General features: G+C 43.1%; 1 protein-coding gene across 1 annotated transcript; it reads right to left on the reverse strand.

Annotated features, from left to right (window-relative positions):
* Positions 1-1063: 1063 nt before the first annotated feature.
* Positions 1064-14711, reverse strand: laptm4b (lysosomal protein transmembrane 4 beta). The gene is made up of 7 exons (XM_080000899.1): positions 14464-14711; positions 13177-13294; positions 11430-11503; positions 11180-11302; positions 10818-10916; positions 9265-9360; positions 1064-3152 (listed from the first exon to the last, which is right to left on the reverse strand). The coding sequence occupies exons 1-7, from the start codon at positions 14554-14556 to the stop codon at positions 3078-3080; spliced, it is 678 nt and encodes a 225-aa protein (XP_079857025.1). The 5' UTR covers positions 14557-14711; the 3' UTR covers positions 1064-3077.
* Between the last annotated feature and the right edge of the window lie 785 nt (positions 14712-15496).

Raw genomic sequence — 15496 nt, forward strand, 5'->3', positions numbered from 1 at the left:
TCAGATAGGCATATAGATATAGAGGCTTACATAGCGTAGACTAGTATACCATATTGATTATTCCTTGCTTGACATTTTATTACAAGCTGTGGGCTAAAAGTCCTTGTGTGATATTGATCGACCTGCTGTCAACCTCTTTTCAGGCCAGTGTCATGAGAGCACATGGTGAGGGAAAATAGATGAGTTCATTTAGACACCGTGATCCAGGGATTCCTAGTTTATTAAGCTTGATATAAGGCAGCAAATAGAAAAGTTGTTTTTTGGGTAATTTGACCCTATGCTTAAACTAAAAAAATATTTAGAACCATTATTTTTGTAATGTATTTAGTGAGTTGTTTATCCACAATCTATTTCAAGGCAATCTGCTTGTGTCCATCACAAGTTTAGTGAACCTATACACTGACCTTTCAGTCCTCTCTCGGAATGATCGGCTCTTTCTGAAAGCCGTGTTTTTCCACCACCGATGCACATTCCGCTCTCTGAGTGCTCCCAACAAGGCCACAAACCATGTGACCCAGTTATTCTACTTCCCAGTCCCACTGACTGAAAGTAGGTGAATGCGTCTGGACCCAAGGTAATGCAATCCTCCATTTTGAGGCCGGAGAGCCAGCCTGTTAAATCCCCTCTGATCCGTCCTCGCTGCGCGAGGGATTGTCGATCTGCAGAGGGCAGCTGGGTGTGCGCAGCTCAGCTTGACGCTTCTCTCAAATCAACGTACTTTTAAGAACAGAGTGTCCAGGTGAGCGTCCGCTAAAGGAAACAATGGGTTTTTACCAATTCTACGGATGGACTATGATGACCGGTAGTGTGCACACCTTGCGGGTGGTTGAGGAGATGCTGTGGTGGCAAGCTGAGGGAAACGTCCCCACAAGGTGTGGTGTACCTTCCCTGTGAAATAAGTATATAAAAAATATAGAAGTCCCCCTTTGTATGAACCCCTTTTACAAATCGATTCAAATGACTCCGGTGCGTGGGTGGTGCATCCAGGGTACAATGACATTTTTACCGACAACAAAGCCATAGCAGATAAGCAGATGGAAATATAAAAAGGCAAAGACTTATCAATTGAATTTATTGTTTTAATGATCATTAAAAATGGACATGAGGCCATGCTGGTCCAACACAGGGGGATGTGTACGACAGTCAGTGAATGGACAGCGATGGTGGAACAGTCTCAGTGCGATTCTGACGGAATCTGGTGTTAATTCTTTAATTCTTCATGTCTTTACGTGAGACTCGGTTGAAGTCCACTTCCAATCACATTACATTTGTAACGAGGGGGTGAACTTGTTTCTATCATAGTTTTGAAGCTTCAACCAAACAAGCCAGACTGTCCGATGACTTGAGAATCACTAATGCAGTTCGAGACTAACAACACGTCATGGTAAAAAAAACAACAACAACAAAAAAAACAACAACAATCTACAGAATAACACCAAGTTGCTTTCGGTAGTCTCAGATGTTCCTTAAAGTGCTGTTTTTTAACTACTTTTATGTTTATGTATGTTTTTATAATTGGTTTAATGAAAGCAGTGGTAAAATCACACAGGATCAATAAAGAGGGGCACAGATACATGAAAAGAGCACTTTAACTACTATGGTATTAGATTAAATCGTATTCTACTCCTTAGTGGAATCTTGCATAGCTTTCTGACTGATAAAAAGTAGGATTGTTTTTAATGTCGACTGTAAATACTACATGGAAATAAATGGAATGAGAAGGATATGACACATCTTATGTCCCATGGTTAATACATTTTAAATGCATCAAATGCAGGCAAAAAGCTTCTAGCCAGAAGAATTTACACTTTTCTAAACTGTTTGCATACATCATCTTGTGCTACACCAAATCAAAGCTTCAGGTTCCCATGTGTGCTCAATTAAAAAAAACAAAAAAAAAAACTCAGTAGCACAGGAAATGCCCCAAAATCATACCGCTGTGTGTGAGAAAGAAGAAACATTCCTACAAATATTATAGGAGAACACACACACACACACACACACACACACACACACACACACACACACACACACACACACACACACACACACACACACACACACACACACACACACACACACACACACACACACACCTCTCTTAACGGATCAGTTTGTAAAAAAAAAAAAACAACAGTTTACCGTGGTGAACACAGCGAGGACATCATCATCCACACCGACCGACATTTACATTTTTCATCGTTGTGTATTAACCTTGCACGTGTTTGCATTGAAAGTGTGTGCATTTTAAGTCGGTTGATGTGTGAATGCATGTAGAAAAACGTGATAAGAGCCGGGTCGCATTAACATTAGGTACCAGTCTAAAATCCTTTTAGTGGAAAGTAAAAGGGCAAGCAGGATTAAAATGCCGTAAACAGGTTTTTCCGTTGGCAATCGATGGGTGTTTCAGACATGAAATACAGAAGGAAGTTAGTCGTGGTTATTGGTCGAGGAAACCCATTTTGAGATCTTCCACTTCCTACGACATGTGTCACATGCCAACAGAGAGATTCTAACCGCAGAAGGATTCTTCACTATTCACTTCTACTCCGTCTCCATTTCTTTCTCCGTTGTACAAAAAGGACATACAAAAATACCCCCGACATTACATTCAAAGAGGGAATTTGTCAATTTTGACGGAAAAATAACAACAAAAAGTGCTTTTGCATAACCAATCTCAACCGGTATTTCGATTTCCTTCTCTCTCTCTCTTTATCTGCATCTATTGTTTCTCCCCCCCAGGTAGTTTTGTTTCTAGACGAGACCACGAGGGGATTTCACAGCATTGGAGGATAACAGTTGATGGCCAGACGAGTGCACGTTCCAATCACAGAAAAGTGCAAATTAAAGTGGGGAAGGTGGAGGGCAGGTCATCTCAAAGTCCCTGCGAGATCGGGGGGGGGGGGGTTGGGGGCGGGGTCGGGGGACGGGACAGGACAGTACTCGCTCCGAGCCTCAGAATCTAATCCTGGGGTCAGAAAGTCATCAGTGTTTACTGTGTGAGGGTGATGGAGGACGGTGCTGTTGGCGAGCTGTCTTGTTTTGGGGGAGGCGGGGTTCGGTGGCGTGGGGGTCCCTCAGGCCGCCATGTACTGCGGGGGCGGCTCCTTGGGCGGGATGGCGGCGGCCTCCTCGTACGGCGGCAGCAGGACCTGGAGGCCGGAAAAACAACAACAACAACAACAACAACACCACAGCTTAGATCCTATCGCTGCCAGACTTGTTCATATTTATATCGAGTTTAGGATTCAGGACAGAGACCAGCGACGTCACGTCGTCGATAGAAGATGTGTTTGGGGACGAACAGAGATCCTGGGACGAGTGAGAGTGCACGCACGCACGCACGCACGCACGCACGCACGCACGCACACACACACACACCTAATCTTAGATGGTTAAGTTTAGGTATAAGTGTCATCCATCTCTAATCTTATACCTAAACATAACCGTCTCTAATCTTATACCTAAACATAACCTTCTCTAATCTTATACCTAAACATAACCTTCTCTAATCTTATACCTAAACATAACCTTCTCTAATCTTATACCAACTAAAGTACTTCAGCTGAGTACAGTTTGGAGGTAAAAGTACTTGAAGTTTGGAGTAAAGACACTTTACATCAGCGTTTAAGTTCGATTTTACCAAACTTCTGTCAGACATTTACTCCAGTTCTGTACACTGAGGTTCTTGGAATCTGATATCAAAAAGTGGATGTAGCTGTTATATATTACAAAGTGCTTGACATAAACAAAATATAAAACAATAAGAAACAGTAGTTAACTGAGATATAATCTGGATTATGTAAAAATCAATTCTGTATCTTTTAGTGACTTTCTGTTCAATTTTTGATAAATTCATCTTTTTTTTTGTTTGTTTGTTTTGTTTTTTTTACATTTAGCAGAAGATGTTTGCATTCACATCGGGATGGTTAAAATTTATTTTTTTTGGGACGGTTCCAGGATGGTGGTGAAAATTATTTCTTTTTTGACAAGGCCTCGGAGTGATTAAAATCGGTTGAATTTAAATTTAAATTTATTGCAATAAAAAAAAAAGTTGAAATTTCTTGGTGGGGCTTGAGGTGTGCAGATGTACAATTTTCATAGATTCCCCAATTTCTGGATTTTATTTCACAAAACGTAAAAAGTAGCGCTTATAAGCGCTACTTTTTAAACAAATACTATCGAGCATTCTGTGGTATACTATGTGTTCTGTATATCCCAAAACGCTCCAGGCCTTCGCTATTGTATCCATCCCTCTCGCCCTTAAATTCTGTTCTAAATCCCACAGCGCTGCTAATCTACAAACAAAGACAGAGTGATGGATACACAGAAACAGAGGGAGCGGAGAAAACATGCTCCAAGGGGATGTAATTGTCACACACACACACACACACACACACACACACACACACACACACACACACACACACACACACACACACACACACACACACACACACACACACACACACACACACACACACACACACACACACACACACTCTTATGTAACGTGTCCAGAAGGAGAGCGAGCAAGCGTAAAAAAAAAAGACAACCTCGTGCATTTTAATGGCATTTATATAAAAAGACTGGATAAGCAGCTAGGTACTTAATGTTCAAGGCATAAAAAAACAACAACCCTGTAGCAGACTGCGGGCGTTCTAATTGTGGAAAAATGGGTGCGCTGTGTTAGCTCTGTACTGGATTGGAAGGAGATGATGCGATGATATAACCGTTGCTGTGGTCACTACGCGGCCTTTACGTGATCCATTTCAAACTGTTAGAAATGCTCCAGCGTTGAGATTTGGTGCATTAAAATATTAACTGTCCCCTGGAAAATGGGCAAGCTTAAGGATCTGAGCGACTTTGACGAGGGACAAATTGTGATGGATAGACGACTGGGTCAGAACATCTCCAAAACGGCAGGTCTTGGGGGGTCGTTACTGGTATGCAGTGGTTAGTACCTACCAAAAGGGATCCAAAGAAGGACAACCGGTGAACCGGCGACAGGGTCATGGGCACCAAAGGCTCATTGATGCATTGTGGGGAGTGAAGTTCTAGCCCACAGTAGAGCTACTGTAGCACAAATTGCTGAAAGATCGTTTTTTTTTTTTTTTTTTAATGATAGAAAGGTGTCAGAACACACAGTTCATCGCAGCTTGCTGCGTACGGGGCTGCGTAGCCGCAGACCGGTCAGAGTGCCCATGTTGACCCTTGTAAACAGCCGATAGCGGCTACAATGGGCATGTGAGCGTCAGAACTGGACCATGGAGCAGTGGAAGAAGGTGGCCTGGTCTGATGAATCATGTTTTCTTCTACATCATGTGGATGGCCGGGGTTTAGGTCCGATCCGATCAAGCATCGGCCCGATCCATAGAGGCCTCATCTCGCAACTTACAGTACATAAAGGATGTGCTGCTAACGTCTTGGTGCCAGATACCACAGGACACCTTCAGAGGTCTTGTGGAGTCCATGCCTCGACGGGTCAGAGCTGTTTTGGTGGCACGAGGGGGAGCTACACAGTATTTGTGGTGGTTTTAATGTTGTGACACACACACACACACACACACACACACACACACACACACACACACACACACACACACACACACACACACACACACACACACACACACACACACACACACACACACACACACACACACACACACACACACACACACACACGTACGTACGTACGTACGTACGTAAAAAGAGGTCAGGGCAGCAGGGCTGAGGCCGGCCCGTTTCAGTCTCCTCAAAAAGTACAGGCGTTGGTGGGCCTTCTTTATGGTGCTGGCTGTATTGTTGGCCCACGTGAGGTCGTTGGAGATGTGCAGACCCAGATATTTACAGGTGGACACCATCTCCACAGCTGCTTCCTCCGATGAAGAGGGGAAGAGGGGGGGGGTGTGGTCTCTTCTCCTAAAGTCCACAACCATCTCCTTAGTCTTCCGCACATTGAGATTGAGGAGATTGAATAGAGATGTTTGCTCTGCACTAGTCCACAAGTTCTTCCAGCTCCTGCCTGTACACAAACTCATCGTTGTTGGAGATCAGTCCAACCACAGCCGTGTCATCTGCAAACTCCATTATATGACTGCTCTGGTACCTTGCAGAGCAATCATACGTGAGGAGCGTGTACAGCAGGGGGCTCGGGACATCCCTGTGGGGAGCCGGTGTTGAGTCTAATGGTAGAAGAAGAGACGCCATGGACCTAAGACTGTGGCCTATTTGTCAAGAAGTCCAGGGCCCAGTTGCAGAGAGATGTCTGCGGAATGATAGTGTTAAAAGCAGAACTAAAGTCCAGGAAGAGCAGCCTGACATAGGAATCCCTGCTCTCCAGGTGGGCAAGAGCAGAGTGGAAAACAGCTGACACTGCGTCAGACACAGACCGATTCTTCTTATGAGCGTACTGATGCGGGTCCACGTTGATGTTGAGAGTGTCCCTTATATGGGCCAAAACCAATCGTTCAAAGCGTTCCATGATAATCGAAGTGAGGGCCACCTGACGATAGTCATTCAGGCTTCCCACAGATTGGTTTTTGGGTAGCCGAACGATAGTAGACGCCTTGAGACAAACGGGCACCACAGCTGGGGAGAGTGAGATATCCGTCAACACCCCTGCGAGCTCCTGAGCACGATCCGTCAGAAGCCGTCCTGGGATGTCGTACGGGCCTGCTGCTTTGCGGGGATTGATCCTCCGCAGCGTCCCCCTCACATCCACAGCAGAACCATTCAGGGGCGGCTCACCTGGTGAAAGTGTGAGCCTGGTGCTGTGGGAGGGGGTGGATGACTCATAGAAGGTGTTCAGAGCATCAGGAAAAAAATGGATCCCGAGGTCATTGTTTAGCTTTAGCAGTTAAGAGCAACTTGTAACAGTTGAACAAAACACAGACAAATGGAAGTACTGCCAATTGTCGCAGGATTTTCGCCTCTTAGCTCTCCTGCTTCTTGGTCTTTCAACTAGTGATGGGCGGGTGAAGCCTTGTGAAGCTTTGTTTTTTTTTTCCGGTTTGTATCGAAAAAAACCCCATTTTGTTAGTTTCAGTTACTATTTCTCTATCTGCTCAATGTTCACTTATTAAAGTTCTATAATATACTATTATAGTATTTTATCAGTATGGGATAGTGCCAAAACTTCAAATCAGTCACACCTCTTACAGTGGTTCGTTCGCGTTCGAATGTTTGGAAGTCATCGGTCACGTGATAATGGTAATCCGATACGAGCTCCGACGCCCTGTGCCGAACCAGTGCGCTTCACCAGAGTGAATCGAGCATCGGTATCAGACGTCCCATTATCCTTACTTTCAACCGCAGAGCCTAAATTTGCACGTCTCCTTTCCAACTCCGTTGAAATCATGAAATGCTCCTACCTTGTTGTTGTTGGCCGCGCAGAAGCGACGTTGCCATACCATGGACACACTACATGACTGTCAAAGTCGTCAGATCGCTGTACTGTTAACGCTACACAACTTTCCGCCTTGTGATCGAGAATCTTGCAATCTTGTGGTTTACGCACTACATGACTGCTCGGTGACATTACAAGATCTTTCACTAGGAGGAATCTGTTGGGTCTCCAAACTATGTTGTCACGAAAACAAAACGCGAGAACTGACACCGGGACAGGATTATTATTATTATTTTATTTATTTTTTCTTATATTCTTGATCACTGTAAAAAAAATGAATAAAAACAGAATTTAAATAAGAAACATATTATAAACCTGGAGAAGAAAAGTAAAATAGGAATGTTGTATGTTTCTGGCTGCTGCTCCCCCACCACCCCACCCACCCTGTGTCTCTCATTGGATGTAGCTTGTTGCATTACACCCGACTCGATCCCACACGACCAGATATGAAACCTGCTCGATATTTTGCCGACGTCTGGGAGCGCTCGGTAAGCAGTCGGATTGCGTTGTGAACAGTTCATATCGCGGGAGTGTGCCATGATTTTTCTTTGCTCGGCAATCTCCAAAATGAGGTCAGAGTCACATAGTCTGAATTACATCATTATGTCACTTCTGCGTTCCTACTGGCGGCGCAAATGCAAACAGAAAAAAAAAGCCCTTGAAGGTGTGCAGGAAGCTCCCTAGTGGGCAGTTCCTCTCAGGGAGTTCCCGGAACTCTTTGGTCCGAAAACACCTCACGAGAACATGTGTGAGGAAGATTACTGCATTATGCATCAGTTTGGAGGATTAGAGCCGAACAGACAAACGCACAGACGGACGGACGAGTGGAAACTGTGACAAGGCCTAAGCCCCTCAGACGCCCTGAGTCAACATGAAGAGGACGACGACGGGAAGGATGAAACCTGCCTCCAATGACAACACCTTTCTAGTCCCACTGGCAGGGATGCAACGGGGCTATTCAAAATAAAACTGGGATATGGAAATGAATGACCATCGAGTTAGCGCTGTGTATCTTAACACTATGGTAAGTTAGGGTTAGGGCTCGGTCATGGTAAAACGATGCAACTTTCTGAACTTCACGGACTGTTCTAATAAACAGAAAACAATTCAATGGAGGTGGATGATTTATTATTAATATTTAATCATTTAAGAGTTGTTCAACTTTGTTGTTGTCCCCCATCAAGTTAGCAAAGTGAATTTAGTTGTTCCCCTTACTACTACTACACTTACTACTACTACTACTACTACTAGGAGGTGGAAGTTCAAATTATATTTCTGACTGATTAATGACTCAATATACAATCCAACTTAAATATATGAGACAAAGTGCAGTGCTTACAAGAAGCAAAGACTAGCCATGAGTTTGCTTCCAAACATGCTTATCTTGTGCATTGAGTGGTAACAACGCATTGAACTGCAACATGCAGAAGTGAATATAATTGATATGTTCTGGCCTGTATTATTTCCAGTTTAGTGCTTTTACCCAACAAACATGTAAGCATTATTCTAATTAAAATCATCTGGAGCCTGTACCGTGAAATTGTCATGAGAAATATATAGAACGCTATGCAAATAAAATCTGAGCTTTAGTTCAATGCCCCCAGCTTGTGCAAGTGTGTCTCTACATACCAATGTGTCCTTGTGTGTGTGTGTGTGTGTGTGTGTGTGTGCGCGTGTGTGTGTGTGTGTGTGTCTGTGTGTGTGTGTGTGTGTGTAGTGCAATAGCGCATGCATCTCCATACCAATGAGCTGGAAAATGCCTCAGCGTGTGCATTTTACAAACAGGGAAGAATTGTGTCCTTGAGATGAGCGGGGGAAGGTGTGTGTGTGTGTGTGTGTGTGTGCGCGCTCACCGTGGTATCATTGGTGGTGACGTAGACCAGGACCTCGGTGGTTCCCCGGCCACTCACGTATCTGTAGCAGTTCCACACGCAGCCGATCAGGTAGGCCTATTGTGGAGCAGGGGACACCGTCAGCTACGTCACCGGTTTATCACCAATAGAGAGATGTGTTTCCAACAGTCGGACATGTTGGGAATACAAATCTCATAACAGCCTGGGAGGAGGACACGACCAGCTAAGCAAACCAACTGGTCTGGCAGCAAACCAGTTACTGTGACATCTGCTGAGACGATGAGCTCAGAGATTTAACCAGTGTCTTACTGCACTGAGACCTTATGTCAAACCTTGAGAGCAATAATTCTAATACGGCCTACTTTACGTCCTGACTTTAAGTCACACCACCTTATATAATTATCTGCCCAGTTTCAGTTTGTGTACCATTTTGGCTCAAATCATTTTGAAATCAGTTTTAGCACCTATTGTTACATGTGTGTGCACTGATTCTGTGCTTTTCCAACAATTAAGTTGAAGGAAATTGTAGAAATTTACCTTAGCACCTTCTGGCAACTATTCCAGATATCCTCAAAGTTCAATAAATTATTGATAGCTCATTGAGGATTAGAAATTTAAGCGCACATCTACAACAAAGATATTGTTGTACACGCTCCCACTCAATGCCTAATTCCCTCCATTTATTTACCCATTTCTATGGGTTAAAGTAAGTAAGCAGAAGGTCATAACTGTTTGCTGCTCTTACATTCTGATTCCATCTACATCTAACTTCCCAAAAAAATAATCCTTCAAAAAACACAACAACAGCAACACAGGCAGTTTGTGTTGTAGCGCTAATGGACCAGGCGAGTAATGCGCCGCGCTAATTTTAGAGCCAAGCTGTCTTCCCGGTATAATCCCACTCTTTCCTTCTCTCATCGCCTCTGTTGCATTGCTTCCCCCATCTGCTTCCATTTGTAACCTCCATCTTTTATCCCAAACATCCGTCTCCTCACTCCCCAGCGCCCTGGGGCTCTTTCTAGGTCACTTCTATCTATTCTTCGGTCGGATGACACATAGAACCAGTGTGCTCGCGGACGGAAAAAAAAATAAAAAAATCCTTAAGAGTACTCGAATGCATTGATGGAAACGTTTGCCATACGGTTCACGCTCCTAATGGAGATGGTCACAGCATGACATTCTATTACGTTGATCAGATCATAACACGACGAGGAAATGCTTAATGAGACCAAACGTATTCTTACATTTGACAGCATTGCCTGTGAGAATAGTTAAATATGATGTTAGCATTTAGGTTGCATATGATGGGTCGAAAATGACCCATCTGATCATTGTTTTCTTGCTTTATTCATTGTCCTAAAATTCCAGAAATTCCATCATGTTTGATTATGTGAACTCACCGATTCTCAAATAGCCCAAATAAATACTAATGAATTTAACAATATGACCCCTTTCTAGAGAGTTAGGTTGCCTATGCATCCCAGGTTTGAAAATACAATTTGTAAAGTTCTGCCAAAAAAGTATGAATTTTGGAAAGAAGAGAAGAGGCTTACCTTAAAAGTGAGGATGCATCCCACAAAGAGGAGCACGGCGAAGACTAGGCACATGTTGTTGGTGGACATGATGTCCTCTTTGTAAGGGAACGTCCCCGGCTGGAGGATGAAAAGAGAGGCAGAGAGCAATCAATGAAGTCAGATGAGAAAAGGGATGTTACAATGCATCAGTGTGGCAGCATATATCATCAATAGCTTTACATAGAGAAAGAAGATGGATATTTGCTCTACAAGGCTAATATTTACAACCCAACTAAGCACGCACCTCTTTATCTAACACCAATAAAAAGATGCTCCCATACATGTATTTCAAAACCACTAAACAAGGGGGGGGTTCTTTGGCTCCAACTGAGTGTTCTCACCAGCTGCTGGAGGTAGTCCTGCACCGTGTTGGGATAAACCACCACACTAATGGCTACTAAGGTGTTAAGGGCAAAGTCAAAGATTTGGTAGCAGAAGAACGGAATGATCCACGCAGCATGTTGCTAGTTGGAGAGAAACAAACAAGGGAAAGCAAAGTTGTTTATTATGTTCATTAATGTGTTTGCAGAATGTAAGGCTTTATAATTTCACTTTGTGAAAAGTTTTTGTTTGCGTTGTGCTTTGAATTACCTTATAAGCGCCATATGTTGCCATGCCGCATATAAGTATCATTAGTAGGGAAATTGCAGTGGCTATGCAGATATCTGTCGGGAGAAGGAAAATGGAGTGACAATTTAGCAACTTAAATTCAGTGACACTATGACAATGTGATATAAAACCAGTAACAATTCACAATTACTGGCAATTCGTCCACAGTAATGGTACACACCTTCCTTAATGTAATCAAGCATTTTTTGTAGATTAAAATAAAAACACTCAAGTCTTTTAGCTATTATTAGTCCTCAATCTGTCCTTGGCAAAACAAGCATGTCTCACGGTCAGCAGATGTGTAATTGTCATGCAAGATGTACTAAATATAACCGAGCATAACACCACGGCTCACATTGGAGTCACATCTTTGAAAGTGTTTGACAGTCGCGGCACTATCAGTGTCACTACTACACCAGGCAATCTGGCTCTTTATTTAGTCTGGCACGGCTAAATGTCCTGCTGCGGAGTCATCCCTCTGCCTCGGTGTCAGGTTCGCCCTTTGCCTCCGCCACCACCTCCCTCTCAGCCACAGGTTATCAATGGGTGAAACACCAGTGACTAAGTAAGTGATGCACCAATGGCAGGATAGGATCATCTGGAATTCCCCAGTGTAAACATTTGACACTGCATGCCAAACATTATTGTGTTTAAAGTCATATTTGAGTTCCTAAATCTTCTATTTAACACATGTTTCTTGAACTTGAACTTGATATAACAATGTTACCATAAAGCTCGCTCATAGGAAACCAATGGAATTTCATCTCTTCTCCGTTGTTCAATTAATTCTTAAGGTGTTGGACATTCCAGGTCCAGGGCACCGAATCGGGCACAAAATTGGAATCATGAGACCACAGTTATTTTTGCTTCGGTCTGCCGAACGTGTGCATGACTCGCGATGAAACTACGGAAACCTGAGCAAATCCATTGCTCGGGAAACACTCTCGCTTTACGTAACAAAATGCCCCCTCACACACGCACGCCAACTGGGTGGAACCGTGTACTGACTCTCAGTGTGACCTCCGACTTAGTGACAGCGATGACCGACACTCTGTTAAGACCCTGGAAATGATGATACTTCTAAATCCTCCGCCACACACCCACTCAATATACACCCATGCACACAAACACACTCAGTGATGTCTGTGAACGTCTGCATACAATTGACACTTTCACATTACAAAACCGAGACAGCGCTTTATCTACAACCTAATTTCTCAGCGTTGCCCTCCCGAGAAGCTTTGGCTGACAACACTAGCCGACCAATGGCAACTAGCAAAGTGAGTCAAGAAGATTTTAATCTTGCAGAGAATTAGAGCATTCCTTTTTTTAATTGGGGTAACCAGTTCTCTCTCTCACACACACACACACACACACACACACACACACACACACACACACACACACACACACACACACACACACACACACACACACACACACACACACACACACACACACACACACACACACACACACACACACACACACACCTTAATCAGCTGTGTGCAGCATTCTGGGAAAAGCAAAAGCAGGAAGCCTAAACAGACATGAGACTCGTAGAGATATGTATATAAAGTATCAGTGTATGTGAATGTGGTTATCTGGCAACGGCATGTTACAGATATGGAGACTATGACAATATAGCCATCAAGGACATCTGACAAATCTGATCCATTTAAATCTAATCTTAGTCCGGTGTGACCGCCATGGGATTATTGGCACTCACTCGCATCATCCATAACATCTATGTCCGTGCCCAGCTCGGAGCTGGTGAGGTGGTAGCGGTACTGGACGGGGTCGTTGAGCGCCGATAGCAGGATGAGTAAGACCACGGCATTGATGAGCTGCAGGAACGGGAAGATCACAAACACAGCAGTCTCTTTTTAAAAAGGTCTGCGGGGACGGTACTGGACTCACATGCAGTCTACTTTTTTAACATCCATCTTTAGCTATCGATTACAAATATCAGTGGAACATTACAGTGAATAGGGAAATTAAAGATAAAGAGTTAAGGAGAAAACAAATGAGTGGTACAAGTTCATTTTGAATGGGGAATGTTACCGCACTGATAACCAACAGGACAGCAACAACCAAAAAAATAACTGCCTTTATCCCCTCCCCTGGTTAAAGTGGGAAAGCCCCCCAAACTAATCTGTTTGTTGCTTTTAAGACTTACAGATCAATAATATGATTGGGGAAATAAAAACCATTGGGATATTCAGCAAAGGTCAAAGGATTTAACGAGCCGGACTATATTTAAGTCCTGGGAGTTGAGAGTGAGACCAATACCACCGCCACGACAATAGTGTCAAATGCAGTGTCCCAGTACACCAGTTAAAACAGACAGCCGGGCGGACAGACAGACAGATAAATAGATGGATAAATAGACGGACAGACAGATAAAGACAGACAGTTCAATAAACAGACGGACCGAGACAGACGGATAGGATTACTTTCACTTTCATTTCTATAACGACGTAACGCAAGCTCACGTAAAAACGGGCAACAGGCAACGAAATAGAGCGATAACAATTGATATAAAATAAACGATGAATTCAAGAATCATCTCAATATTTCAAAAAAAAACCCCAAAAACAATAAACTTAAAAAAAATAACAACAACACAATTTTAAACAGAAATGAATCGGCAATATACAATCAAACGGAAAATTGACAACAAATATAGAAAAAATAGGCAATAAACATATATATATATTATTATTATTTTTTTTTTTAAACGAACCAGCCTTTGTGTCAACAATTTCCACAGTAAAATAGAAGTGGCGCACGTAACCGTCCTGTGTCGCTGTTTTTAATGGACATCTAATCCCAGCGCAGGAGTCGTCTCAAAATGGCCAAACGGCGAACGGGCACAGGCAAGCCACTGACGGGACTCTCCAACAAACGACACCGTCCCTCGTACCGCAAACGCCACCGGGCCACGGCTCGGGCGACGGCGGCGCCTCTCGTTCTGCTTAAGACACCGGGACGAAACGCCGCCACGGCTGCTTACCATGTACCAGATACCGAGGATAATGGTGCCCGTCCGGACGTGGCAGCAAAGGCAGCAGCTGGTCGAGTACCAGCGGTCCCACGGCGAAATCATGGCGAATAAGTAACCCGATTATTATTATTATTATTTTTTTTTTTTACGCCTTATTTGCTATGCCAAGCTATCTCCCGGGTCAGGCGCAGAGTGCTGTGCCACTAAAAGACGGCTCGGGCTCGGTCGCTGTCTCGCCCGCCGCCCGCCTCGTCGGGGGAAGGTGCTGTCTGAGGCTCCGCGGGCGCGCGCCGCCCCGACCTGCCGGCGCGCGCCTTTAATCCCGCGCGTGACCCCCGCGGCCGGGATCGTTGGATAAAACCATTATTATTATTATTATTATTATTATTATTATTATTATTATTATTATTATTTATTTCATTGAATAAAACGATATTTAGATATTTGTAGATAATGGATGTTATGACTAATAACAGTTAAAAAATAACAATGATCAACTTGTATCGTCATTTGAGCTTTTACGCTTAGACGCGCGCCATTTGAGTCGACATTAAACGAATACGTAAATAGATACACGGACGCGATAAATCCTCAGATAAATACACGAAGAAATACATGTATAAATAAATGTAAACATAAATATAGAAATGACTAAATAAATAGGCATATGTTTAACCTCTGAATCTGCGTCCATATGCGTTTAACGATTGGAAATGTGGCATTAGGAAATAAAAGCCCCATGAAATAAATAAATGTGGCATTACGAAGTAAAAGTCCCCCGAAATTGATAAAAAAATAGTCTTTTGAAAAATGTCCTTTACAAAATTTGAAAACGATTTGTTGATTTATTAAACTGTATTTACTCATTTATATATTTCTATTCCTATTTACATTTATTTGTGTATTTATATATTTTATTGCCTTATTTACTTATTTCAGGATTTATTTCATACACATCTATTTATTTATTTATTTGTTTGTTTATTTGTTTGTGTATTTACTTATTTAATATTGACTCAAATGGTGTTCCATACCTTTCGAC

This window comes from Zeus faber, assembly GCF_960531495.2.
Source record: "Zeus faber genome assembly, chromosome: 1".
Lineage (NCBI taxonomy): Eukaryota > Metazoa > Chordata > Actinopteri > Zeiformes > Zeidae > Zeus > Zeus faber.

Excerpts from the sequence above, each read along its gene's own strand:
- laptm4b (XM_080000899.1), bottom strand. The coding sequence starts at position 14,556 with ATGATTTCGCCGTGGGACCGCTGGTACTCGACCAGCTGCTGCCTTTGC. Across the intron at positions 9,361-10,817 it reads GATGCATCCTCACTTTTAAG|GCCTACCTGATCGGCTGCGT; the intron begins GTAAGCCTCTTC and ends GCTCCACAATAG. Across the intron at positions 3,153-9,264 it reads TCACCACCAATGATACCACG|GTCCTGCTGCCGCCGTACGA; the intron begins GTGAGCGCGCAC and ends TCCGGCCTCCAG.